The sequence below is a fragment of the Pogona vitticeps genome, chromosome 3, assembly GCF_051106095.1.
Source record: "Pogona vitticeps strain Pit_001003342236 chromosome 3, PviZW2.1, whole genome shotgun sequence".
Classification (NCBI taxonomy): domain Eukaryota; kingdom Metazoa; phylum Chordata; class Lepidosauria; order Squamata; family Agamidae; genus Pogona; species Pogona vitticeps.
In genome coordinates, this window is record NC_135785.1 from 117,394,962 (window position 1) to 117,420,221 (window position 25,260).

General features: G+C 43.8%; 1 protein-coding gene across 1 annotated transcript; it reads left to right on the forward strand.

Moving 5' to 3' along the window:
* Positions 1-1,180: 1,180 nt before the first annotated feature.
* NDUFB8 (NADH:ubiquinone oxidoreductase subunit B8) lies at positions 1,181-12,578 on the forward strand. The gene is made up of 5 exons (XM_020791247.3): positions 1,181-1,391; positions 2,564-2,684; positions 7,270-7,369; positions 9,858-10,013; positions 12,267-12,578. Exons 1-5 carry the CDS (start codon positions 1,295-1,297, stop codon positions 12,345-12,347), a joined length of 555 nt encoding a protein of 184 aa, XP_020646906.2. The 5' UTR covers positions 1,181-1,294; the 3' UTR covers positions 12,348-12,578.
* The last annotated feature ends 12,682 nt before the right edge of the window (positions 12,579-25,260 follow it).

Below are 25,260 nucleotides of genomic sequence, written 5' to 3' on the forward strand. Positions count from 1 at the left end.
CCAAAGTCAGCGCAAAAGGACATGGTTTGGTCTGGGGCAGATCCCACATACAAATCATGTGAACTCATGAGGATCTATAGCTCAGATCCATGTTTTTCTCCAACTCCCAAGCCATGCACTGGACCCATTACTTCTATATTGTAATAATTTGTGGTGCAAATGAGTTCATGAAGATCCATGTCTGGGATCCATGTTTTTGCACCACTGCAGTGGCATGCACTGAAGGACCCATGATCTCTATGTTGTAGCCTGTGGGTACAAATGGGATTTACTATTTGGCAGAGGTTCAGGGGGCAGATCCCACATAAAAATCATGAGGATCCATGCGTTGGATGGCTGTTTTTGCACCACAGCAAAGGCATGTGCTGAGGTATCCATGATTTCTGTGTTGTAGTCTGTGGGTGTAGATCGAGCCTAATTGGACAGTGGTTAGGAGAGCATATTACAGAAAAATCACGTGCATCCTGCCTCATAACCAAATTCTTGCACCAAGAGGGGTCTTAACCGACCAGATAGGCGGGATATAAATTAAATAAATAAAATAAATAAATAAATAAATAAATAAATAAATAAATAAATAAATAAATAAATGCAAAGCCATGCACTGAAGCACCCATGATTTCTGTGGTGTATTATCTGACAGTGCTTAAGGGAGGATTGCATCTAAAAATAATAATAAATCACAAGGATTCATGCCTCAGATCCATGTTGTGCGCCACCGCAAAGCCATGTGCCAAAGAAGACATGGTTTTTATGGTGTCATTTGTGGGTATATATGGGACCCATGATTTGATTGTGGTTTGGTGACGATCCCACATACAAATCATACGAAATAATGAGGATTTGTTCTTGGTTTCATGGACCCCTCTTTTACTTTCTTCCTTGGAGGAAGGGTATCTACTCAACCGCAAATGTGGTCAAATCTTAGCTTTGTCCTTTCGCTCCTATGGGAAATGAGATTTTACTTAGGATGGGGGTGGGGGAAGCGGGAAGGGCGTTAGGAACTATTTCTCTCTAAGGAACGAGGTTACAAGCAAACAGCCTACAACTCGGGTTTGCCGTGTCCCTATTGAACGCGGCTGGATTTTATACTGACGTCCGTCCTGGAACGCCCAGGCCTTATCCTCGGCCAGTCTGTCACCGAGAGAAAACGTAGCTCTCGCTCGTCTTCGTAAGTCTATGGGCGCCCTTGCGCCTCCTCTTCGTCCTTGAGCGCCGCCTCACTTCCAACGGGGAGGGGAGGGGGGCCTTCGGCGGCGCTCTCGCAGGGACCGGGTTCTGCCGCCGCGGCACCATGATGGCGCTCCGTGGGGCTCGGGCTTTCCCCCGTGCCTCTCTCCTGCTCCGGACGCTGGGCTGGCAGGCGACCGGCCCCAGCGGCGCCCGTGCCGGTCCGTGAGTCGCGGCCTCCTCTTTGTGACGAAGGCTGGTGGGAGGTCAACCGGGCCGGTTGGGGTCACCTTCGCGCGCTCGGGGCCGGGAATAAGCGAGCGAGGCTGCGGCCTGAGGGGCAATTAATTGTTGGGGGGCAAGAGCCACGCCGGGGGGGGGTCGTGTCGGGCTGTTTGTAGTTGTCAAAAATAACCTTCCTGTACGTTGTGTGTGTGTGTGGGGGGGAGGGTTTTATTGGCGAAGGCTTCCTCTGTTACCGTTCCTGGCCATTTTTGTCCAAAATGGTGTTTCCTTTCTGTTTACAGGTTAGTAGAGTTTGGAGTTTGCGTCTCTAGATTTCTACTAGCCTTCTGTTACCTTCATTTGCGGAGCTAAAGGAGGGAAATGTTTGTGGTGCCCATCTGCAGGAATCAGCAGATAATTCTGGATTGTGACCGACTATTTTGTTTATCACCAATATTTTTGTGCTGCCTTCAAAGCAAAAGTATTCTGAGCTGACGGTGTGATTAAAGGAAATTTAAGATTACAAACTAGAAGAACTGCCTTAAAAATGTGTTTTAGTCAAGAGCTGTAAATCTACTAAAGGAATCCAAAGCCAAAAATAAGTGTAAAGCCAGCACCTCTTGTTACCTGATTACATGGCTTACATCATTGAGCGAAGCTGAGAATTAGAAGATAGCTCAGGAAAAATGTTCAGAGGGTGTTAATGATCACTACTGGGTAAAGGGGGAGAACTTGATGTAAATTTTCCATTTTCAGTAATAGCCCCATGATATTTATCCTTGCTAATGGCGTAACTATATCTAGTGTGGAGTAGTGGATACAGTGACAGACTAGGAGTCAGAAGGCTCGGGTTCAGATCCCCTCTCAGTCATGGAAATTAAATATTGCACTTACCTTGAAAGTCCTATTAGGGTCATTATAACTTAATTCCAACTTGATGGCACATAACAAACAGAAAAGGTCTAACTAGGTATGACATAGACGATGAGTGTAGTAATAAGCTGTTCGTTCGTCAAGTTCTGAATTAAAAGTTCCTTTCAATATAGATCAAAATGGATTTAGCCTGTTGTCTTGCTCAGCTGTATTCTTTCTGCAGTCAGTGACTTGTTTTTGGCAGTTTGTTTCTCTTGTATCTTGTTTGGGCAAATAACTGTGTTTTTGCCTCCAGCTTCAGGTCATGATCAACTGCCTGGACCATACCCAAAGACATTAGAAGAAAGGGCAGCTGCAGCAAAAAAGTATAACTTAACGCTGGAGGATTATGAGCCATATCCAGATGATGGCATGGGGTGAGCATTATTTCTACACCTGAAAAAAGGGAAGAACTGTGTAGTAGTTAGGATTTGTGCTACTCCTGGTATAGTTGTAGAGATAAAATCATTTGGTTAGCATGCACTTAAAATTCTAAATCTAAAAATCTAATGTATTTAGATATATAATGTCTCTCATGGTGTGAGCAGCCAAGACTCCTGTACATCTTAAAAATTAAATTTAGAATTTGTAATAGCATGAGCTTTAGTGGACTATAGTCCACTTCATCAGATGCATACTATTATGTATTATGAAGTGTAGTTGCATGCAAACAGAGTAGGTGGGTGGGATTGTAGACACTGAACCAGTGGAAGTAGAAATTACCAAATTACAGTGCTTTCTCCATTTAATTTCCTCTGATCAATATGTACAGTTTTTCAGAACTGATGTACACTGTATTTAATGGAATTCTAGAGCTGGAAGGGATCCCAAGGGCTATTGAGTCGAGCTCACTGCCAATGCAAGAAATGCATAATTAGAGCATTCCTTTTTTTTCCTATTATACATTTTTATTTTTATAAACTATAACATAAAATACATAAACCAAAATACAAGTCAGTTGTGTTCCCCACCATCCTAGTCCACTTTCAGTAGTCTTCTTCTTCCATTGTCTTTTTTTCATTCTTTTTCCTTTATTGTCCTCCAGAACTGCATTGATTTCTGATTTGGAACTTTCCCTTTTCCTTTTGTTAGCATATATTCAATAAATCTGCCCCATATATCATAAAAAAATATCCTTTGTTAACCTTTAAATTTCAACTTAATTTATCATTTATAGCAATGTTCCATATTTCATTGTACCATTCATTCCATTTGAAATTCAAGTTTTGATTTCCAATTCCTAGCTATTATTAATCTGGCTGCTGTTGATAAATTGGTAATCAGCTCTCCAGTCATCATATCATACAGTGGTGCCTCCTTAATGGCGATAATCCGTTCCAGGAAAATTGCCGTTAAGTGAAACCATCGTAAAGCGAAATAAAAAAACCCATTGAAATGCATTGAAACCTGTTTGACTATTCGGACTTTTGTTGGTAAGGTGATGTCTCTGCTTTTTAAGATGCTATCGAGGTGTGTCATCGATTTCCTCTCAAGAAGCAGGCGTCTTTTAATTTCGGGGCTGCTGTCACCATCTGCAGTGATCATGGAGCCCAAGAAAGTAAAATCTGTCACTGCCTCCATATCTTCCCCTTCTGTTTGTCAGGAGGTGATGGGACCAGTGGCCATGATCTTAGTTTTTTTGATGTTGAGCTTCAGACCGTTTTTTGCACTCTCCTCTTTCACCCTCATTACAAGGTTCCTTAATTCCTCCTCACTTTCTGCCATCAGAGTGGTGTCATCTGCATATCGGAGGTTGTTGATATTTGGAGGTTGTTACTTACTCAATAGGGTACTTCTTTTATTCCATTCATCTTTTTACATACAGTTTTATCCTTTACTTTATCTAAACCTATGTTAAAATTTCCTACCTTAATAATGTATCCCTTTCTAACCTTCTCCATTTCTTTAACAACAGTTTTATAAAATTCTCCTTGATTTTCATTCAGTGCATAAACATTTGCTAACGTATAATCTTCTTTCCCCATTAATCTCTGTATTATTAAATATCTACCATTATTATCTTTTACTACTTCTTTTACCACAAATTCACGGTGTTTAGGGATCGATATTGCTACACCTTGAGATTTGGTAGCCCCAAATCCTTTTTCATAAATATGTATATTTTTAAGTTTCAGTTCATTAACTTCATCCTTTTATTGATGAGTCTCTTGTAAGTAAATAATGTCCACCTTATTCTTCTTTTTCAATAACCCTTCTGTTCTTTTTCTCTTTGTTACAGACCCTAGGCCTTTCACACTTAAAGTAGCCACCCTTATGTTTTTCCTCATATTCGTTCTATATCCCATCTTTTTTAAGGTCATGTAGTGCACCTCACAAAACAAAAAGGGAAAAAATCAAATTCCCAAAATACAATTTCCAATCCTCTATCCTTAGCCCTCCACCCTACAAATAACCTCTTTTGCTCCCTCTACCACCTCCCCACACCATACTAAGGTTCAACGCAACCCTCTTGGGGGGGAGATGTCAGCCCCACCAGTCCGAACCCAAGCCAAATTCTTGCTCCTATTCTACCCTACTTTTCCCCCCTAATGCTCTCCCCCTCTTTATTTTACTTATTTATTGCCCTTTTAGCGTCCTTATCTCTTAAAGTATTCCTGATTAAGTTGGTAGACACCTAACTTGTACTTCAAAATCTCCAGTGAAAAACAGTCCACCATCCTCTGAGGTAGTCAGTTGCTTTGTCAAATGCCTGTCACTATTAGTAAGTTCTTCCTAATGTTTAGTCAATATTTCCTTGTAAGTTGAATCCATTACTTCTCATCCTAGCTTCTTGTGTTGTAGACCTACAAGTTCCTCGTTGTTCCTTTTGCTTCAAGCGTAGCTGGTAAAACCCTCTATTTGTTTAAATCATTCTTGCACATCTGAGCTCATTTTGAGCTTTAGCCTTCTCAACCTTTTCTCTGCAAATATTGGCTATCTCTGTGTACTCTTCCTGGTGATTTGACACTCCCCCACCCCATCATATACTTGTCCCTTTTTAATTCATCCAGTGACTGTTTGTGCATCCATTTCAGTTTCTTTAAATGTCTCCCATATTTCTTCTTCACAGGAAATGTTATGATTGGGCTTTCTGTATCTCACTCTTACAAAATCCCCATCCGTCATGGACTCCTTTCTCTTTGAGTATTTCTGAGCATAGGTTGTCACCCAGTATTTCTTTGAAAAAACTGAAATTAGTGAAATCAGTGTTCCTAAAGTCTAGAGTGTGTGTTATACTATACTCAGTTTTCCCTTTTCCCCAGTATAACAAATGTCAAGAAGAGCCTAGTCAATGCCATCCATCTCAGAGTAGTGCCTCAGCACTAGATGGGTAGGGTATAAATGTAATGAATAAATTAAAAAAATTCTGCTGTTCATTACAACCAGATCTAGGATCGCTGATTCCCTTGTTAGGTAGATTCCCTCTACCTTCCAGAAGATGGAGCAAGGCAAGTGAGGATTTTGTTGGACCTTATGTTCTTGGGAACGTACCCAGTGTCGTGGATAGAGTGATGTGTTCAAATCCTTGCTTCATCGTGGACACTTACTGAGAGGAATGTCACTGTTAAAACCACTCCTTAAATAGCTCACTTACCTTGAAAGCCCTATTAGGGTCGCTATAATTTGGTTATGACTTGATGGCACATAAACTACATTCCTGTCAGAACTGTACTTCCAACAGATCTCAGGGTAACTGAAGTCTCTCATTCCTATTGTGTCTCCCCTCCTTGAATATTTGGCTGTCTGGTCTGGGAGGGTATCTTCAAAATCTTCCATCTGGCTGGGAGGTTTGCAGCAGAGCTACGCAGTAGCATCACTATTATTTCTCTTTCGTTTGATTTTTACCCAGATGCTTTCTGCTTCTCTTTCTATGCTCCAGCTCATGTTAACACCTACAGTGCTGTTCCTCCTCCCTTTCTATTTAGTCTGTTCCTTTTGAATAAGTTATAACCTTAAATTACTACTTTCCGATCAAAAAATCTCATTCCACCAGGTTTAAGTTATACTGTAGTTGTCCTTTTGCTCCAGCTCACCTTGTTTGTTTCCCATGCTACATGCATTGGTATAGAGGCATTTGAAAACATGGGTCATTCCCTCCATCTGCCCCCTTGTTATCCTGTCCCCCATCTATTTGAGGGTTGCTCCATCCATATCCCACTTTCTTAGTTACACTCCTGCCCCCAGTACTTGGTCTCTTCCTGTCTTCTGGAATATCATCTGTCCTCACTTGAATTCTGTCCATAGCCCACCTGACAAGGTTTGCAAGTCTCCTACCAAATACACTCTTCACAGCCACTCTAAAATAAAACCCATTGCTAGCCAGTAGTCCTCCTTCATGAAAGCAAAGGCGGTTCCCAGAAGCCAAACCTTTCCTGACAGCACATATTTGCACAACCAGTTGTTCCCTTTCAGTATTTTCCACTCTCTTGCTGGGCCATGACTTTCAACAGGAAGGAGTGACAAAACCAAACATACACCTTTCCTTCAAGGTCCCTTACCTTCTTACCCAGAGCCTTCTAGTCAATTGCAAAGCACCGAAGGCTGGGTCTGGCAGCATTCGCTTGTTCTCACATGGATGAGAAGGTAGGATTGATGGTCAATGGACCTGATGATTCTGGGCATGTTTTCTACCAAATTCCTTGATCTTCATCCAGAGAGACAGCACACCTCCTGTTTCCATTAAGTAGTAAAATGTCTTGTTATGAGGAATAGGACTTCTTCATGTAATGAGTAGAACAAGACTGAAGGTTGGTTCTTTCTACATTTCCAGTCTAGCGAAAAATGGTGGGAATGGCTAAAATACATGTAAACTAGCTTGCTTGGAAATGATTCAAATGGTTGAATAATTATTATTTATTCAGTACAGTAAACATAACTTCAAGAGAAATCGTGTATGTCCTTCTTGAACTTCTCTGTTATTTAGTACAAATTTTTATGATGACTTTCTTATGCTTCACACAGATATGGCGACTATCCCAAATTGCCTAATAAATCACAGCACGAGAGGAGTCCTTACTATGATTGGGATCATAGTGATCTGAGGCGCAATTATGGACAGCCAGTAAGGATGATAAATTTTTGTTCTCCCTTTTTGTCCTTTCACTCATAGTCCAGAAGCTTATGTTATTGGAATATCCTGTTGCACATGTGATCTTACAAGTGTATTGTTATGATTGGATTCAGATAGTCTGCTGAATCACAGCTTGATGCTACTAAATTCAGAATATTGTCCTACGCATCCAAATAAATAAATAAAATGTGTTTATATCCCCCCCCCCCGCAACTAGTTTCTCTAGTTGCCACACACCATTCTCTATTGGGAGAATTGAAGAATATTGAAGAAAGAAAGAATAAACATGGCGGTACAGATTTTTAAATGACATTAGTGTTTGTTATACTTTACACAGCAGGAATATTGTCAAGTCTTTGGGTCCGAGTCCCAAATTCAGGTCCAAATCTTTGCCACCTAGTCTCATGTCTGAATCCCAGGTCCGAATCCTATTTAAAAACAAGCTTTTCCCCTCAGAAAAAAAGGAGAGGTTGGGTGGATTCCAAGTTTAGTCTGAGTCATTGGAAAAAACCCAAGTCAAGTCTAAGTTGACAGCAAGTCCTGCCACTGAAGTCCCCATCCCTGCTTTACAGAATAATATAAATTGGTATATAATTGTGATCAGAGTACTAATTATTCTGCTTACCCTGAGGCTCTCTGATCTTTTTGGCAGTAAGGTGGCTTATAAATTAAATAAATAACTAGAAATAAAAAATAGTTGCTATGTTTTACTTTTAACGTACCAGGAAATATTTCCACTTTAAAGTAAAGGGTTTTGTTTGTTATTAATTGACATGGGTGACATTCGTTAATACATATACTGTATTAGTAAAAACAAAAATCTGTTATAGTAGGACCCTGTTATCGATGGAATTGGCGTCTGTGGATTCACTTATGCATAGTCTAAAAATATTAAAAGAAAAATCCTAGAAATATACATTTCTAAAGATTAAGTTAGCAAAACTGGCCACTGGAGGGAGCAAGAGACGATGCTATGTATAGCATTTGCTATAATCTGTATTTTTCATAATCTGGGGGGCGGAGCTTTGTACCAATCCCCATGTATACAAGGGTTCTACTGTAATATTTTCTAGCAACAAGAACTGGTGGAATGCCTCGTGCCACCATTTTCAGTGTTGACATATGCCTCTGACAGATGCATAGAAGAATGTGGGACACATTTAGTTTGGCTCCAATAAAACAATACTTTTCAGATCCCATTGTCCATTAAAACCTTAAGAAATCAGTGCTGTTTTTATTTTCTAGTTGTGCACCAAGCCAGGTGAATGTTGTGTAATGAGGGAAACTAGACCAACTTCTTAACTGTAATAATTCACTGCTGAAAATTACACCAGTAGCAGGATTCTTGCGTATAATATTCAGAGTTTCCTGCTGTGTCAAATACATCACTTGTAGAATACTGACTTCTTCAACAATAAAGATTTCTAGGCTTTATGGTTGAAGGAAATAAATATGGGTATTTATTTGCACAGAATGTGGTGAAACATTTTAAGACCAGAAGGTTTGGGCAACAGGGTACAGGTTTGATGTGTCACCTAATTCTTGAACACTACCTGCTCGACCACTCCTTAGCTCTTATTGTTTGCATGTCTCCAACATGCAGGCTCTTTGGTCTTTTTATTACTATGCTTCTTGCAGCACCCCAGCACAGCTTTTTGACCCTCTTTATGGAAATTATGTGTGCGTGACCTATTTTTGGTACTTAGTGTTGCATCTACAGTGTAGATCTTCAGCAGTGCATTTTGTGTGAGGGTGATACCTGAACATTACTAAGGCAGAGTAGACAGGAGGGTCTTGTTTGGAAACAAGACATCAAGGATCTTGGTCTGTTCTTCCTTGGCTCAGCATTTAACTGTGTGGAATTTGAGAGTTGCTTTTTCAGCCTGTGTGTGTTCTGTGTTGTCAAGTCGGAACCAACTTATAGTGACCCTAATAGGGCTTTCAAGGTAAATGAGATATTTAAGGAGTGGTTTTACCAGTTCTTTTCTCCCAGTTAGTTTCCATGAATGGAGATTTGAACCCTGTTTTCCAGAGTCTAGTCTATCTATCAACTGGGAATCTGAATGTTCAGCTTGGGGACAGAATAAAATGAGGAGGTTACATTTCTAGTTGTGTATGACAGAGTTTCAAGACACATTTCTTTTGCCACTTGAAAATGTGAATTGTTTTAATAGATGTTATGTCCAGTTAAATATCACCTTACTCCACTACAAGCGCAGCCTCCATTCCAAAACATAACTTTCTGAACTGTATAATATTTCCAGGTACATACTGACAATATTCTTCTGAAGATTGTTTCCCCCACTGATGCATGTAGTAATTTTGTTGAGAACTATCAGCTAATAGCACTATGAGTACATTTATATGAAAGCCTCTCCACTTTTCTCTTTTCTCCTTGGGAACCCCAAGAGAAGTTGGAGCTGTGATAGGCTGTTGGAGCAATATGTAACCATGCCTCTTTCTGCCTTCTTTTAACCAGATGCACTGGGATTTTGATATGTATGTCATAACGCGGGTTGATACAAGCCCCACAATGTGGCCCTGGTATAAAATGCGAAGATTCCTCATTGCTTTTTTCGCTCTGATGGCTGTCCTGATTGCTCTTGGTGAGACTTTTCCATCCTACCGACCTGTGGTGAGTTTAAAGTTTGCATTTAGTTAACAGGTCTTGAATTTCTGTGGCTGTGCCGATCCTGCAGAGATAATCTTTAGATTCTAATATCTCATAATTTTTGGAATTAAAACATGATCATGGTCTTTCACTTACAAGCATCTTTGGTGATGTTCACATTAATAAAGGATGTGGGAAATACTACAGGTTTGGGTACGGGGTGATTCACATCTTTTCACTTGATCACATGATGTCTCCTACACACACACACCCATCTTTAGTTTTTCCATTCCATTTTGGGTGCTTCTGCTTTTTAAAAAAAGGAATGCTTTCATAGTGGTTCAGCCAATGTGATCATTTGAACCAATGCAAAAAGAGAGGATGAGCTGAGTACACATAGACGCAAACACAGCATCTTGCCTCACAAGGGAGGGTGGGCTACATACAAACACAGATACACACAGCAGTAGCAGCAGCACACATCCACAGTGAGCAAAGCCTCTCTGCATGAGTAATTAACAGCTCCTCCATGGGAAGGTTTCCTGTTTGATTTTTAAACAGCTTAAGAAAGGGAAGCTCCATCAGTCAACAAGAGGGTTTTGTGAATTTTAAAAAAAATTGGGGGGGGGGTGTGTTGCTGACAACCTAGCAAGTTGAGGAAATTAAGAGGAAAGAAGTCTTATCAACTCTTGTTGGTGCAGTTCTTTGTAACACCACCACTGGCAAGGGTATAAATAGAACTGCAAGCAATCAGGAACCAATTTTTTTTCTTCTGTCTCCTTTTTTGGATACTTAATTCAGGCTGTGTTTGCACCAGCAAAATGTTTCCAAGTTACTCCTCATGAATTTCAACTGGGTTCAGACAACACACAGCCATTACTGATTCTTTTGTTCCCCATCCGTGCTATCTCCACATCAAATCCAGCCTGCTAGAAGGCTACTACTGTATTAGTTCCGCATTTCATCGTGCAATACAACCAACATTTCATTGAGTGTGTGCTGCTAAATTGATTCATTTCCTCTACATCTGGCGTGCAGTCCCACCTCTCCCCCTGCTATCCTTTGGCTCCCTTAATTTATTTTTATTAATTTTCAAATGGGGATGTTGACGTGTTGGTGTGCTTCTGTCAAATACGGCTTGAAGTACTCCAGGAGGGTTTTCTTAGCCAGGCACCCACAGCATGCTTCTGCCAGATGGTGCTAAGAAGACAGTGCACTTTCAAGGTCTTCTCGGAGCACAGATGATTTACCAACATACCCACACTTTTTTAATGGAAGGGGGCAGAGAACACAAAAGAACAAGGACATGCCCCGCTTGAGGGGTATAGACAAACATATTGCATCTAATTTGCCCTAACAGGCGGAAAGGATAAAAAAAACCCTGTAAGAACCACTATAATAATATCTGCCACAGGACCACAACACGCAACTGTACAAGAAGCAGAAGACACAAGAAAAAAAGGGAAATTTCTCTAGTGCAACCATGGCCTCAGATAGACCCAAATTCCTCAGTGAGACTTCACTGCGAATGAATTCATATTTCCCTCACTGTGTAGTTGCACCCTTTGAAGCCCTTACTCTTCAGGAAGAGTCTTGTTTTTGGGGGGGGGGGGTCAGGACCCTACATGACAAAGCCCTCAGGGCCTGCAAACCGCTGATGGCCAGTGTTGGGGAGGAGAGAGAACCAGAGTCAGGATTCTCCTCCTCACAAGCCCTCTCACACAGACCACCACCACCAAACAATCTTTTGTGAAAGAACAGTATGGAAACAACAATTGTGGCTGCTTTGGGATCACAGTGGAACAGAGTGAGGTCTGCATTTTTTGTCGTCCCCCTGCCGCAGTTGTGCTGGTGAAGACTGATGTCTCCATGCTGCTAATAATAGCATCAGAGCAGTGGTCTGATGATGGATCAGCTGGGCAGTGGTGAAGGTGCTTCTCACTGTCTGCCTTGGATGTATAGGAATGGGCTTCTGGTCCCCCTCATCATGCTCTGTAGTAGGCGGCACCTCTCTTCGTTGCATGAAAGGGATTGCAATTTGGAGCCATGGACGGTGCACATGACACAAGGCCAGTTTATGGGTGGAGGTGAGTTGTGTTGATACGGCAGGCGGCACCTCTCTTCGTTGCATGAAAGGGATTGCAATTTGGAGCCATGGACGGTGCACATGACACAAGGCCAGTTTATGGGTGGAGGTGAGTTGTGTTGATAGGGCAGGAGATCCGTTAGGAGTTTTTGTATGAGGATCTTATCTTTCATTTCTCCTTTTCTTTGCAGGCACCAAAACAATACCCTTACGATCATAAGGACCTGAGCAGCGGTGAGGAACCCAAGAGAGTGAAGCACTATGAGATCTAAGTGTGTGGAACGGCAGCTTCTGTTCATCTCTTTTGGTCGGGTTTCTCTGCAGAACAAGCAGCATCACACATTAACTCTTAATTGCTTTAAATATCCTGATGCGAGGAACTGGGGAGAGCACCAGCCATGAGGGCCTTGACTGTCATATTTTCTAATACGTTTGGGTGTGTTGGATAGTGGGCTGTGTGAAGTTACTATCAAAAGATAAATAAACATAACTGTTCAGAAAAATGTGGAACTTGTTTAATAGGTAACAGTGGACCAGCTGATTTGTGCTATCTGTAGAGGTGTATATGATTGAAAAGCTCAGGTTTACTTGTGGAAACAATGCATCAGTGATCATGTCTGTTGGAGGAAAGCCTTTATCCAGGTTTTAGTACACAGTCTTATTTAGTGTTATAATGTCTGCTAAAAATAGCAAAGCAAAGTGTGCTGCTTATATACCACCCCATAGTGCTTCAAGCACTCTCTGGGCGGTTTACAAGTTAATTATGCAGGCTACACATTGCCCCCCCCAAAAAAGCGAGCTGGGTACTCATTTTGCCAACCTCGGAAGGATAGAAGGCTGAGTCAACCTTGAGCCGGCTACCTGGGATTGAACCCCAGGTCGTGAGCAGTTTTCTGGCTACAGTACAGTGGTTTAACCACTGTGCCATGAGGCTCTAATATCTTCAGTTACTACAGAACAGAAAGTATTAGTTTTAAAAAGTTAGTTTTATTTAAAAAAACACACAGAACATAGAAATGAAGTCAATAGAGCAAAGACAAAGTGTTGATTTGGACCCCTATTACCTACTTCGTTGTTAAAATAGATAAATAGGTCATAGCTTCCGTGGCACTAGAAGATCAAGGAGTAGCAGGCAGCATGTTTGCATTAGAAATGGGAAGTTCTCCTCTGTTATGCTAACAAAAAATGGAGCATGGGATCCAGAGAAACATAATTTCTCTGACTGAAGACACAAGTCTCAGCTATATATTTCTAGGATCATGCCTGTGGAACTCATGGGTGGCTTTAGGTTAGAGGGCAACCAAGGGTATTTGTTTATTGCAATTTCTACTGGTGCTTGACAGGAACGTTTGCTGTCTTTAAAACTGGGTTATGTGGTAACCAGTTTACAAATTATTTAGAATTTTATCTGTTGCATCCCTGATTCTTCATGGCAGGTAGCCTGCCTCATGGCTTTCAAGTGATGGTTGCATGAAATGTCTGTCCCACCCATCTTTTATTGGGCTCACATGAGTGTGCTCAGTGCCCACAACTGCCCTGTGAAAGAGACTGAACTGTGGTGGTTCTAATTGCAGGTTTGTGCTTCTCTATGTTTGTTGGTTTCTGAAAAGGAGGACAAAACCAGGCTTGTAATAATAATAATAATAATAATAATAATAATAATAATAATAATAATAATAATAATAATAATAATAATAATAATAATAATAATAATAATAAAGTCATTGTAAGTATATACACAGTATACCCATACAACGAAATTCACAGACACCCAGAGACCAGACAGATGCACACGCGTAAAATTCCCCAAACACTCCCCACTGAAGCAAATTAATGGTTTATTAACAGGGAAAATGTAGTTGTGATATTTTGTATTTTAAACAAATTGTTGGGCACTAAGTTGGTCTGTTTACCTGAGTTAAGATGATCTCTGTATTGTGTCATTCTGCACATTCATACATTGGGCAAAATCCTGTTGTGCTGGCATAACCTGGATTCAGTACCAGAAACATTAATTTACAGTAATTAAAAGCTTCCAGTTTTAGGTTCTGAGGCTCTCTAGTGCTCCCTTTTGCCTCACAGGGAGCTTTAGGACAGGAGAGAGGCTTTAAAAGTCAAACATTGATATTGGATTGCTGCTACTGAGATCAGGAGCAGCAGTGATTTTATTTATTTTTTCTGTTTATATCCCACCTATCTGGTCAATGCGACCACTCTATTTTTATTATTGAATATTTCCCTGCCCCCAGTGCCAAGTCTCCCAAAGGCTTCCCCAGGACAAAAGAGAGTCATAGAGAGCCTCAGAAACTGCAAGGAAGGGCATAGGGAGCTTTCAAATTACAGTGGACCCTCTACTTACGGAATTAATCCGTATTGGAACGGTGGCTGCAAGTCGAAAAGTCTGTAGGTCGAGTCTCCATTGACCTACAATGCATTGAAAACCGATTAATCTGTAACCGGCTGTTTTTGTTCCATTTTGTTTTTTTGGTTTTTTCCTGGTCTATAGGTCGATTCTCCGGCTGCACGTCGAACCTAAATTTTTCAGCCAGAGTCGTCTGTAAGTCCAGGCTCCACTGTAGTGTACATTAAATGTTTCTGGTGAAATCCAGGTCATGCCAGCACGTTTACAACAGGATTTTACCCACTGCCATCACCTGCTGCTAGTTGACCACAGCCAAGGTTTCTTTGGGCTTTCAGAATGTGTTATAGCAGGCAAGTTCTCGGCCTTCATGGAGCAGCACTTAGCCCATCCTTTATACAGTGGTGCCCCGCAAGACGATGTTAATCCGTTCCACTGAAATCGCTGTTTAACAAAAACATCATCTTGTGAAAAGCGTTTCCCCATTGGAATGCATTGAAATCCGTTTAATGCATTCCAATGGGGAAAATAGTCATCATTTTGCGAAGATCGCCCATAGGGAAACCATTTTGCGAAGTGCTGATGAGCTGTAAAAATCGCTGTGTTGCGAAGCATCTGTCCCAAAAACACCCGTTTTGCGAAGATCGCCCATAGGGAAGCCATTTTGCGAAGCCGCCGATCAGCTGTAAAAATCATCTTGCGAAGCATCGGTCCTGGGAAAAAAAGTCTTGTGAAGCACGGACTGAAACATCATCCAGCGAAAATCGCCCATAGGAAACACTTTTGCGAAGTGCAATGGCGATCGCAAAAACTCATCATGCGGATTCGTTGTTTTGTGGGATCATCGTCTAGCAGGGCATCCCTGTAATATATTTTTTCCTTGACTCAGTAAAGACAAACCAAAATGGTCTAGGTACTATGAGAGAGATGGGGCAACAAACCCGCCGTTGAAGGTATAAATGGCTGAGGTCATCAGTGGGGTTGGGATTTGTGCCATCTGTATGCTAATAATACCCAGGGCTGCTCCTCTCTTTCATCTCTACATCCAAGATGGTGCCGGAAGCGGGCGGTTAGCGTTTCTCCGCTTCCCCTCGCTGTTTTCCACCGCACCGGCTTGCCTCTTGGCTTTATTTTTACTCTCCTCTCTTTCCTTTTCTTTCTCTTTCTTTTTCTCTCTCTTTTCTCTTATCTCTTTTCCCCCCTCTCCCTGGGTCTGCCTTTCTTCCATCTCTTCCCCTCACTCCCTTGACGACCGGCTACCGGGCTGAGTGCGGGGCTGCGAGGCTAGAGCCGGAGCTCGAATGCGGGGCTGAGGGGGAGTTTTTCTCCAGTTCTCCGGCTTCCGCGGAGCTTGGTGGCTCAAGGAGCCTTTGCCTAGTGCAGGGGGTGGCATTTGAGCCCTGGGGAGCCACTGCCAGCTGACCGTACCATCCAAGGGGTGAAGACCTGCTGGCACGACGCCCCCCCTTTGACAAGACCTGGAGGCTGCTGGTGCGGCGCCCCCCCTCCCTGACAACATCCGGAGGCTGCTGGCGCGGCGCCCCCCTACCTGACGACATCTGGAGGCTGCTGGCACAGCGCCCCCCCAAGACGGGACCCGGAGGTTGCTGGTATGGTGCCCCCTCCCTGACGACATCTGGAGGCTGCTGGCGCAGTGCCCCCCCTTACTGGCGAGATCCAGAGTTTGCCATCTCAAGCTCGGGAGACCACCTTTGAGACCAGATTGCAGGATGAAGATCTTGGGCAGCAGCAAAGAGGAAAGAGCTAATTTACAGGGCGGCCGCCATGTCGGCCTCCCTAAACGCAGCCTCCTTACTAAGACTGGTCTGCTCACCTGGTTCTTGGGCCATCTACAAAGACGCTTCATTTCCCTTACAAGAAAGGAAAAGGGAAAAGCCAGGGAGTGAACAAACCTTTGCCTGGACCTCACCACTTTCGATGCTGCCCATGCTCATTATTTGTAAACCAGCGCTGCCATTAACATTAACATCATTAACTTCAGTAACATCAGAAAGAACAAGGCTGCGTGGGGGAAAAGGACTGCTCTGGGTGCCATGTGGGGGATAATTAGGTAGATTTTTTTCTCCCTTTTATTTTATTGTTATTTTCATTTTGATATTATTATTAATTGCAGTCCCTACTCATGTAAGAAGAACAAGGGACAGATGTTTGAAGGCTGTCCACTGTTCTGAGACTGAGACTAACCCTCAGTATTGAGGCAGCCAGTTCAGCCATCCTTCCACTCTACGCCTGGTGTTGTTGAATGCCAGGTCTGCATCCAATAAGGCCCAGGTAATCCACAACCTTATCCTGGAGGAAGATGCAGGCCTGGCATGCATAACCGAAACATGGATAGGCGGAGAGGGGGGTCCACCCCTAGCACTCATCTGTCCGCCCAGTTATGCTGTCCAGCACCAGTGTAGACTGGAGGGACGGGGGGGAGTTGCCATTGTTTACAAATCCATCTTGGAGGTTACGAGGCGCTCCTCGGTGGTAAAGCCGGGTCTAGAGGCCCTCCACGTGTTGATTGGGGCCAGGGACGGTACTGGGATCTTGCTGGGCTACCGTGCTCCCCGCGACCCAGCCATTTCCGTACCGGAGCTGGTGGACTTTGTCTCTGCGGCACTGCTGGGTTCCCCGAAGCTGCTGGTTTGGGGGGACTTCAACGTGCATGGGGGGGCAGAGATTTCCGGACCAGCTCTTGAGTTCTTGGAGACCATGGCCTTCTTGAACATGTCCCAACATGTCATCGGCCCCACCCACGTGGGTGACCATACACTTGACCTGGTTTTTTCCACCAATTGGAGCGAGAGTGGTCCAATAGTGACCGACCTTGAGTCGGTCCCTTTGTCATGGTCGGATCACCACCTAATAAAATGTAACCTCAACATGGCCCTCCCCCCTCGCAGGGAGCAGGGACCTATAGTTATGGTCCGCCCTCGAAGTCTACTGGATCCGATTGGATTCCAGGATGCCATGAGAGGTGTTACGACTGACCTGGCTGGTGCTCCTGTCGAGGCTCTGACCAGCAACTGATTCACCGCGGCGGCTAGGGCTGTAGACATGATCGCACCTAAGCGCCCTCTCCAACACAGAGCCCGCCTGGCGCCCTGGTTTAACCAGGACCTCAGGGCGTAGAAGCGGTTTAGGAGACGGCTAGAGCGCAAATGGAGAAAGGACCCGATGGATTATAATTGGATAGCTGTCAAGGTCGCCACTAACCTTTACCTGGCTAAGCTAAAGGCTGCTAGTCGAACATACTTCGCTAACCGGATAAGTGAAGCCTCCAACCAGCAGGCGGAATTATTCCGTATAGTGCGCGACCTATCTGGAATTGGTCCGGGTGATGGGCCTCCCCCTAGTCTTTCACTGGACCAATTTGCAGCATTTATAAAGCTAAAGTGGAGGCCATCCGCCAGGACCTGTCTCCTTTTTTGAACACAGTGAGTCGAGCTGAGATGTCCAGCACTCCGTCTTGCCCGGTGGCTTTTGATTCCTTTCAGCCTGTCACGCCTGACACTGTAGCCAGTGTGCTTGATTGCTGTCGTGCCACCACCTCCTCCTTCGACCCTTGCCCGGCCTGGCTAATCAAAGCGGCCAGGCCTACAACAATGGAATGGGCCACTGTAATAATTAATGGGTCTTTCCTGGAGGGCAGATTTCCATCTGCCCTCAAGGAGAAACTCATTAGGCCCATCAGGAAGAAACCAAGTTTGGCAGCGGACGAAATTGGCAATTATAGGCCCGTCACCAATGTTTCTTTCCTAAGCAAGGTAGTTGAGAGGGTGGTGGCCGATCAGCTCCAGGCGCACCTGGACGAAACAGATGCCCTGGATCCATTTCAGTCGGGCTTCAGGCCGCGCCATGGTACAGAAACGGCATTGGTCGCCCTGTGCGATGACCTATTGAGGGAGGCCGACAGGGGGAAAGTGTCCCTGCTGGTCCTCCTCGACATCTCAGCGGCCTTTGATACCATTGACCACGGTATCCTCCTGGGGAGGCTCTCTGAGTTGGGAATTGGCCTTGCGTTGGCCTGGCTCCGTTCCTTCTTGGAGGACCGTCCCCAGAGAGTACAGCTTGGGGAGAGCTTCTCGGCCTCAATTGTGGGGTTCCACAGGGGTCGATTATCTCCCCAATGCTGTTTAACATCTATATGAGGCCGCTGGGAGGGGTCATCCGGGGGTGTGGAGCTCAATGTCATCAGTATGCTGATGATACTCAGCTCGACATCTCCTTTCCTCCTACTGCAGGAGATGCCGTTCTGTCCCTTCAGCGTTGCCTGGCGACTGTACTGCAATGGATGCAGGAGAACGGGCTAAGGCTGAACCCGGACAAGACAGAGGTGCTGAGGGTGGGTGTCCCCACAGCTGGGGGTTTGAGAAACTCCCTCTCTTTTGGGGGGGTGACCCTACCTGCGAAGGATGGGGTCCGCAGTTTGGGGATCCATCTGGACCCAGCGCTCACTATGGAATCCCAGGTGGCGTCCGTGGTCCGAACCGCCTTTTATCACCTTAGGCGGATAGCCCAGCTGCGGCCCTATCTTGATGTGGGGGCCCTCACTACCTTGGTACATGCGCTCATAATTTCAAGATTAGACCACTGCAATGCGCTCTATGTGGGGCTGCCTTTGAGGATGCTGCGGAAACTACAGGTGGTGCAGAATGCCGCGGCCAGACTCCTCAGTGGTGTGAAAAAATACCAACATATTTCACCCATTCTGGCCGCACTACATTGGCTGCCCATCCGATTCCGCATCGACTTCAAAGTATAAAGCCCTAAACGGCTTAGGGCCTCGATACTTGGCGGAACGCCTACTTCCACCAAGTTCTACCCGTGTCACTCGCGCAAGCCAGGAGGTGAGGCTGAGGAGCCTAATGCCGAGGGAGGCCCGGAAAGAAAAGACAAGAAATCTGGCCTCGGCGGTGGCTGCTCGCCTCTGGAATAACCTTCCCCCTGACATTCGCATGGCTCCCTCGCTGGGCATTTTTAAAAATCAGTTAAAAACACTGATGTTTCAGCAGGCCTTCCCCTCAGCCAACTCCTAATCTTCCCTCTTTTTCCTCTTTCTTAGTGTTTGTCCCATCTTGTCTAAAGTTTTTCCCCTATTTAAAATTGTTTTAATTATATTGTATTATGCTTGCTGTAAGCCGCCTAGAGTGGTCTCAATGAGACTAGATAGGCGGGATATAAATAAATAAATAAATAAATAAATAAATAAATAAATAAATAAATAAATAAATAAATAAATAAATAAATAAATAAATAAATCAGAGTCAGGTGGATCTCTGCAGGTGCTGGACCAATGTTTCAGTGCTGCCATGGGCTAGATGAGGGTCAGTCAACTGACCCTAAAGGCCAACTTTAGCCTTTAGACTGAAACTCAAACTTTGTGCTTTCAAAGCACAGGAATTGGGTAAGGCCTTGAAGTAGAAAATAAATAGCTTGGGAGTGTGCCTAACTTGTTTTCACAAACAGCTAAAGCCACCTTTGTGGCTTGGGGTGCTTTTGACCATGGCTTGTTGACCTCTCAGTAGTGATAGCTTCTGGACAGCATAGTCACACGCTGGTACATTCCCATATTTTTTTTTTTTGGACTTATATACTGCCATATGCACTTACATGAATCAGTCCTTGAGGATAGCACAGATGCTATCACTAGAGCAGAATGTGACAGTTGAGTAATTACCAGGGATATCAAGAAGCTATCTAATGCTTAATTTTAAAGGAAATAACTTCCTGCTATGCCTATTAAGCTTCCAGTCTTAAGTTCAAGAGCTTAGTGATGTTTAAAGCTTCTAAACCACTTGGTACCTGAATGAGCCCCTCTGTCCCTGTATAAACCGCAAGTACTAAGATCTTCCTGGGTGGTATGGTCTCTGTCCCACACTCAGAAGCTTTGCACTTTGTGGGCATGTAAGACAACTTCACTTGTGATGTAATAATGGAATGCCTGTGTTCTAGAGGATTGACTAGTACCAATGCTGATCTCACTTCAGTGACAGGTTAAAACATGACTGCTTATCCAAAGTTTTGGGTCTGTTTTAAATATGGGACAGGGTATTATTGTTCTGTGACTTTACCTAAAAATCTGTATTGCTTCCCACCCTGATATATGGCAGACTAAAAATAAGTTCAATAAGTGTAACCTCATCAAATTTTCCTATGAGATACAGTTTATGAAAGTACATTCAGGCCTTCCCTCCTGTCACTAATTAATTCTTTCTTTTTCATTTATTATTTGTTTTATTATTGTATGTGTTACGGATTGTTTGTAAAATCCTTATGTTTTTATTGTATATACCTTTATTGGAAGCCGCCCAGAGTGGTCGTCCAGACCAGATGGGTGGGATATAAATCAAAGAAAGAAAGAAAGAAAGAAAGTAAATAAAAAAATACAGAACAGTGGGGGAAAGCATGTGTGATAAAACAGAGAAAGAAATCCTAAGCCAGAGATGCTAGTCTATTTTTACCGCAAGCATTTAGGACAGCAACTGGACTGCAGTTATTCATACACCCTTATTGCTATTCCATGGATTGCCTCCACTTGGGCCAGCTGAAAGGGAGAGGGACAATTCAGAAGGGGTACCTGCCGTTTGACAAGGTTGGTCTTGATTGTCAAAAGCAATCCCACCTGGCTATGGACACACGTTTATGTTGCAGAGATGTTCAAGGAAAAGGACATCCAGTGCAGGAATTTACCATAGCAAGGTGAGACAGACCCTTGAAAGGAAGTTGGGATTTTTCAAAATTATACCATATTTGTGTTTTAGCAAGAAATCACAATTGCCCTTTGCAATTTGTGAGCTAAATAAAATGAGATCTTCATTAATGTTTACTGAACAACTAGTAAATCATTTAAGTAAGATGTTCAGATAAAAAAGTAATAAGATAGGGCATGAAGATTTAGATGATGACAACATAATATTTCCCGTAAGAAAGCCAATTAAATATTATGGATACAAAAAGAATGTGAGAACTAAAGAGAACATGAGAAAAAATAGTGGATAAATCACTTTCAAATCCATCAGTTATATCTGTCTTTATTCCAGTGAATAATACAACACATAGTCAGAGGAAGAAACAAGTAAAATGCTGAGCTGTTTCATCATCATCTAGATCAGGGGTGTCCAACCTTTCACCTTCCCTGGGCCACATTAGAAGATGAAAATTTGGTTTGGGCCACACATACATTTGGTTTGGGCCGCATGGGGGGGCAACCCTAGCCGTCCACTGCAGCCTTGCTCCATGCACTTACTGGCAGCTGCGATCTCAGACAGCAGAGGCTGCCAGCTTCGACTCCGGTGGCTTTATGGGCCTGGGAGGGGGTCCACCTATTGATGGGGACAGTGCAATGCAGTCACGCAACTCCCCTCCCCTCCCACTCCTTCCTTCCCTCTCCCCCCCCCCCCCCGTTGTGACGTGCCCCAGCCACATTCTGGCCGCAAGTGCCAGCAGTGTAACTTGAAACTTTGGAATTTCTTTAAAAATAAAAAATTGCACTGGGCTGCATAATGTGCCGACCTGGGCCGCATGCGGCCCTCGGGCCACAGGTTGGACAAGCCTGATCTAGATTAAATTGACGGGAGGTCAAAATAGTAAGATTTTGAACATGGGTGCAATATGAAATTGACTGGAATGGTCATCCTTAATTTAGTTCCACTCTTTAATTAAAATGTGAACTATTCCAGAATTTCTTTTCTTAATCTAAACATTTACTCTGAACCATTACTATTCAGGGCTGTTATTTCTGAAAATAGTCAAATGTGTTTATGAATTTCTGATTATATGGAATTTTAACAGTGGATTCAAATGAACATGCTTCCTTTTGAACATGCAACAGGAGTACCTTGGCTTTTCTATTTCAATCACTAGCCCCTTCATTAAATTATGATTATTATATATTTTTTGGCTAATACATTTTATTTATATTTGATATGCAGAGAGTCTTGAGGGTGCTTACCTTTTTCACAGAGGGGAGTTACCATTACTCATTCACTTATTTAGGTTTGAGTTTGTTATTTGCTTGTTTTCCTTTTTACAGTGGGCCCTCGACTTACGAACGGCCCTAGTTGCGAACGTTTCGGGCTACGAACCCAATCTCATAGGAAACTATAGACCCTACTTGTGAACGCAGAATCGATTTACAAACCAAAAAAAGGGAAAAAAAGTCTGCCCCTAGTGGTAGGAACGGAATAAACAGCTTTGCATTAGTTCCAGTCCATCTGCCTCCGGATGTCTTCCAGGGCATGGCTTGGCTCCCAGCAGCAGCGGCGGCGGCGGCGGAGAGGGGGAACTCCGGATGCCTTCTAGGGCTTCTCCGCCACCATGGGAGGCATCTCAGAGGTCCCCCCCACTGCCAATAGTGTCTCCGAAGCACTATCGGTGGTGGTGGAGACCTCCGAGATGCCTCCCATGGCGGCGGAGAAGCCCTAGAAGGCATCCGGAGGCAGATCCGCGGCCTATGTACTGGAAGGGCGAGGCAGGGAAAGCGCCAAATTTGAATTTGGCGCTTTCCCCGCCTCCCTCTTCTGGTCCATAGGTCGATTCTCCAGCCACAAGTCGAAGTGAAAATTTGCCACTGGAGAAGTACGGATCTCAAAAAGTTCGTAAGTGGAGCTGACCGTAAGTCAAGACTCCACTGTACTAGACTGAAAACTCTGTTGTGATCCAGGGGCACCCATTAAGGTTCAGAAGGAAACAATATTTGAAAATATATTTGATATATTGTAATTATGTCAGTGTACAGTGGTGCCTTGCATAACGAGCGCACCATTTAATGAATCCGCATACCGATGCGGATTTTGCGATCGCTAATGCGAGCGCATACCGATGTTTATTCGCATTGTGAGGGGGAACAGCTGTCCGGCGGTTCGAAATGGCCTCCGGAACACCCAAAATGGCCGCCGGAATACCCAAAATGGCCTCCGGAACACCCAAAATGGCCACCGGAACCACCCAAAATGGCCACCGGAACACCCAAAATGGCCGCCGGAACATGGGGAAACATCACAGAACGGTGAGTTTTGGGCCCATTTGGATCCGTATAGCGATGTTTCCCCATAGCGAAGGTTAATCCGGAACGGATTAACCTCACTATGCGGGGCACCACTGTATATCCTGCATGAATCAAGCTGAGCCATTTGATGCAACAACCTTACTGATCTTACTGATCTTGATGTAGGGGTGAATCTAGTAAGTGCATCAGCTGACAATGCCTTGCCCGCCCAGCCCGGAATAATGAGACAGACAGGGTACATAGGGTAACTAGGCCACAACTTTATTTACCTATTTAACTTGAACTTCCCTGTCCACAAGGGGGCCTACTGTAGTGCAAAGAGTTCTGTAACAGTAGTCAACCTTGACCTTGACCTTGGGGTGTGGGAGATGGCTCTGAGACAAGTCAGTCTCCCAATTAAACAGTAGAGAGACAGAGATAGAAGATTCCTTCAGTGTACAGTATTTACAAACTATGTACAATTGAACTATGTACATCAGTCAACAGACTTAATAATACACTTTTCAGTAAATAAATTTATAGCACTTTTTGCAGAAGCTCTTGAACGCAATACTCCACATAGCACCATAGTGTGCATCACTTATATAGTGTGAATAGCCAATCACTGGGCACATCACCTGATGTCTTCTCCTAGACATTGCATCATATCCAATACACATTTAATGGATTGCATCAGCCTCATGTGCTGACTCTGTGGCTGCACACCTGTTTCAAGATGGATGCCTATTAGTAAACTTTGGTTCATGTACTAAGAGTAAATTTTCTATTGTGGGTCATAATATCCTGACAGACCTTCAGGTCCAAACCCCACCCTAGGGAGTTCCTATTCTCAATATGGTGGTGATATGGGTGTCCGGGTGTCCTTCATGCTGCCTTGCTCTTTACCCCATCCTTCAATCATTTTCTGAATATGGAGTTGACTGTGTGATCACCTACACCCCTGTGGTTTGGTGTAAAAGGCCAAAACATACATTCTTCCCTGGAGTGACCTAGATGTCAATCCTTCCATGTGCAAATAAACCGCATCAGATGCTCAGCTGAGGCAAGCCACACATGCCCCAGACCATCTTCCTTACAAAAGGCAAAATATTCATTACATGCTGCAGTCTAACTGCAGCAAGTGCTGGGAGCAACTGCCAAACTCATGAACCTGTTAGTCTCAACCCTCCATTCCTCCATTCCTCATCTGGTAGGATGTCTGATTGAGCATGTGCCCCCGGTGCCAACACCCTGAACTGGTCCATATGTTCATGGTACAGGGCATCAGCCAAAGCATTGGCAATCCCTGGAACATGCCGAGCCTGGAAAACTACAGTGGTGCCTCGCTAGACGATTGTCTCGTGGGACGAAAAACCCACAATTCAATTGTTTTTTGCGATCACTATGGTGCCTCACAAGACTTTTTTCTATGACAGTGCTTCACAAGACTTTTTCTTTTAGACCAATGCTTCGCAAGACTTTTTTTAGACCAATGCATAGGGAACCTCACAAGATGATTTTTTTCACAAGATGACGATTTTCACGGAATGAATTAAAATAGTCTTGCGAGGCTCCACTGTATGTTGAACTGCAGGCAGTGCTGCATGAATGCCCTAATCAAACCCATAACCCTGAGACCTAGACATAAAGGAATTAATTACATGCACAACCACCTAGTTGTCTCTCCAGACAGTAACAACCAAGTTGGCCCACACTTCTGCCCATAACCACATGGCCCATACTATGGGGGAAAGCTCCAAGAAGGTAAGATCCTTTGTAACTCCCTTCTTTTGCCATTCAGACGGCTGTGCACCTGCACACAAATAGATAC

Excerpts from the sequence above, each read along its gene's own strand:
- NDUFB8 (XM_020791247.3), top strand. The coding sequence starts at position 1,295 with ATGATGGCGCTCCGTGGGGCTCGGGCTTTCCCCCGTGCCTCTCTCCTG. Across the intron at positions 7,370-9,857 it reads GGCGCAATTATGGACAGCCA|ATGCACTGGGATTTTGATAT; the intron begins GTAAGGATGATA and ends TCTTTTAACCAG. Across the intron at positions 10,014-12,266 it reads TTCCATCCTACCGACCTGTG|GCACCAAAACAATACCCTTA; the intron begins GTGAGTTTAAAG and ends TTTTCTTTGCAG.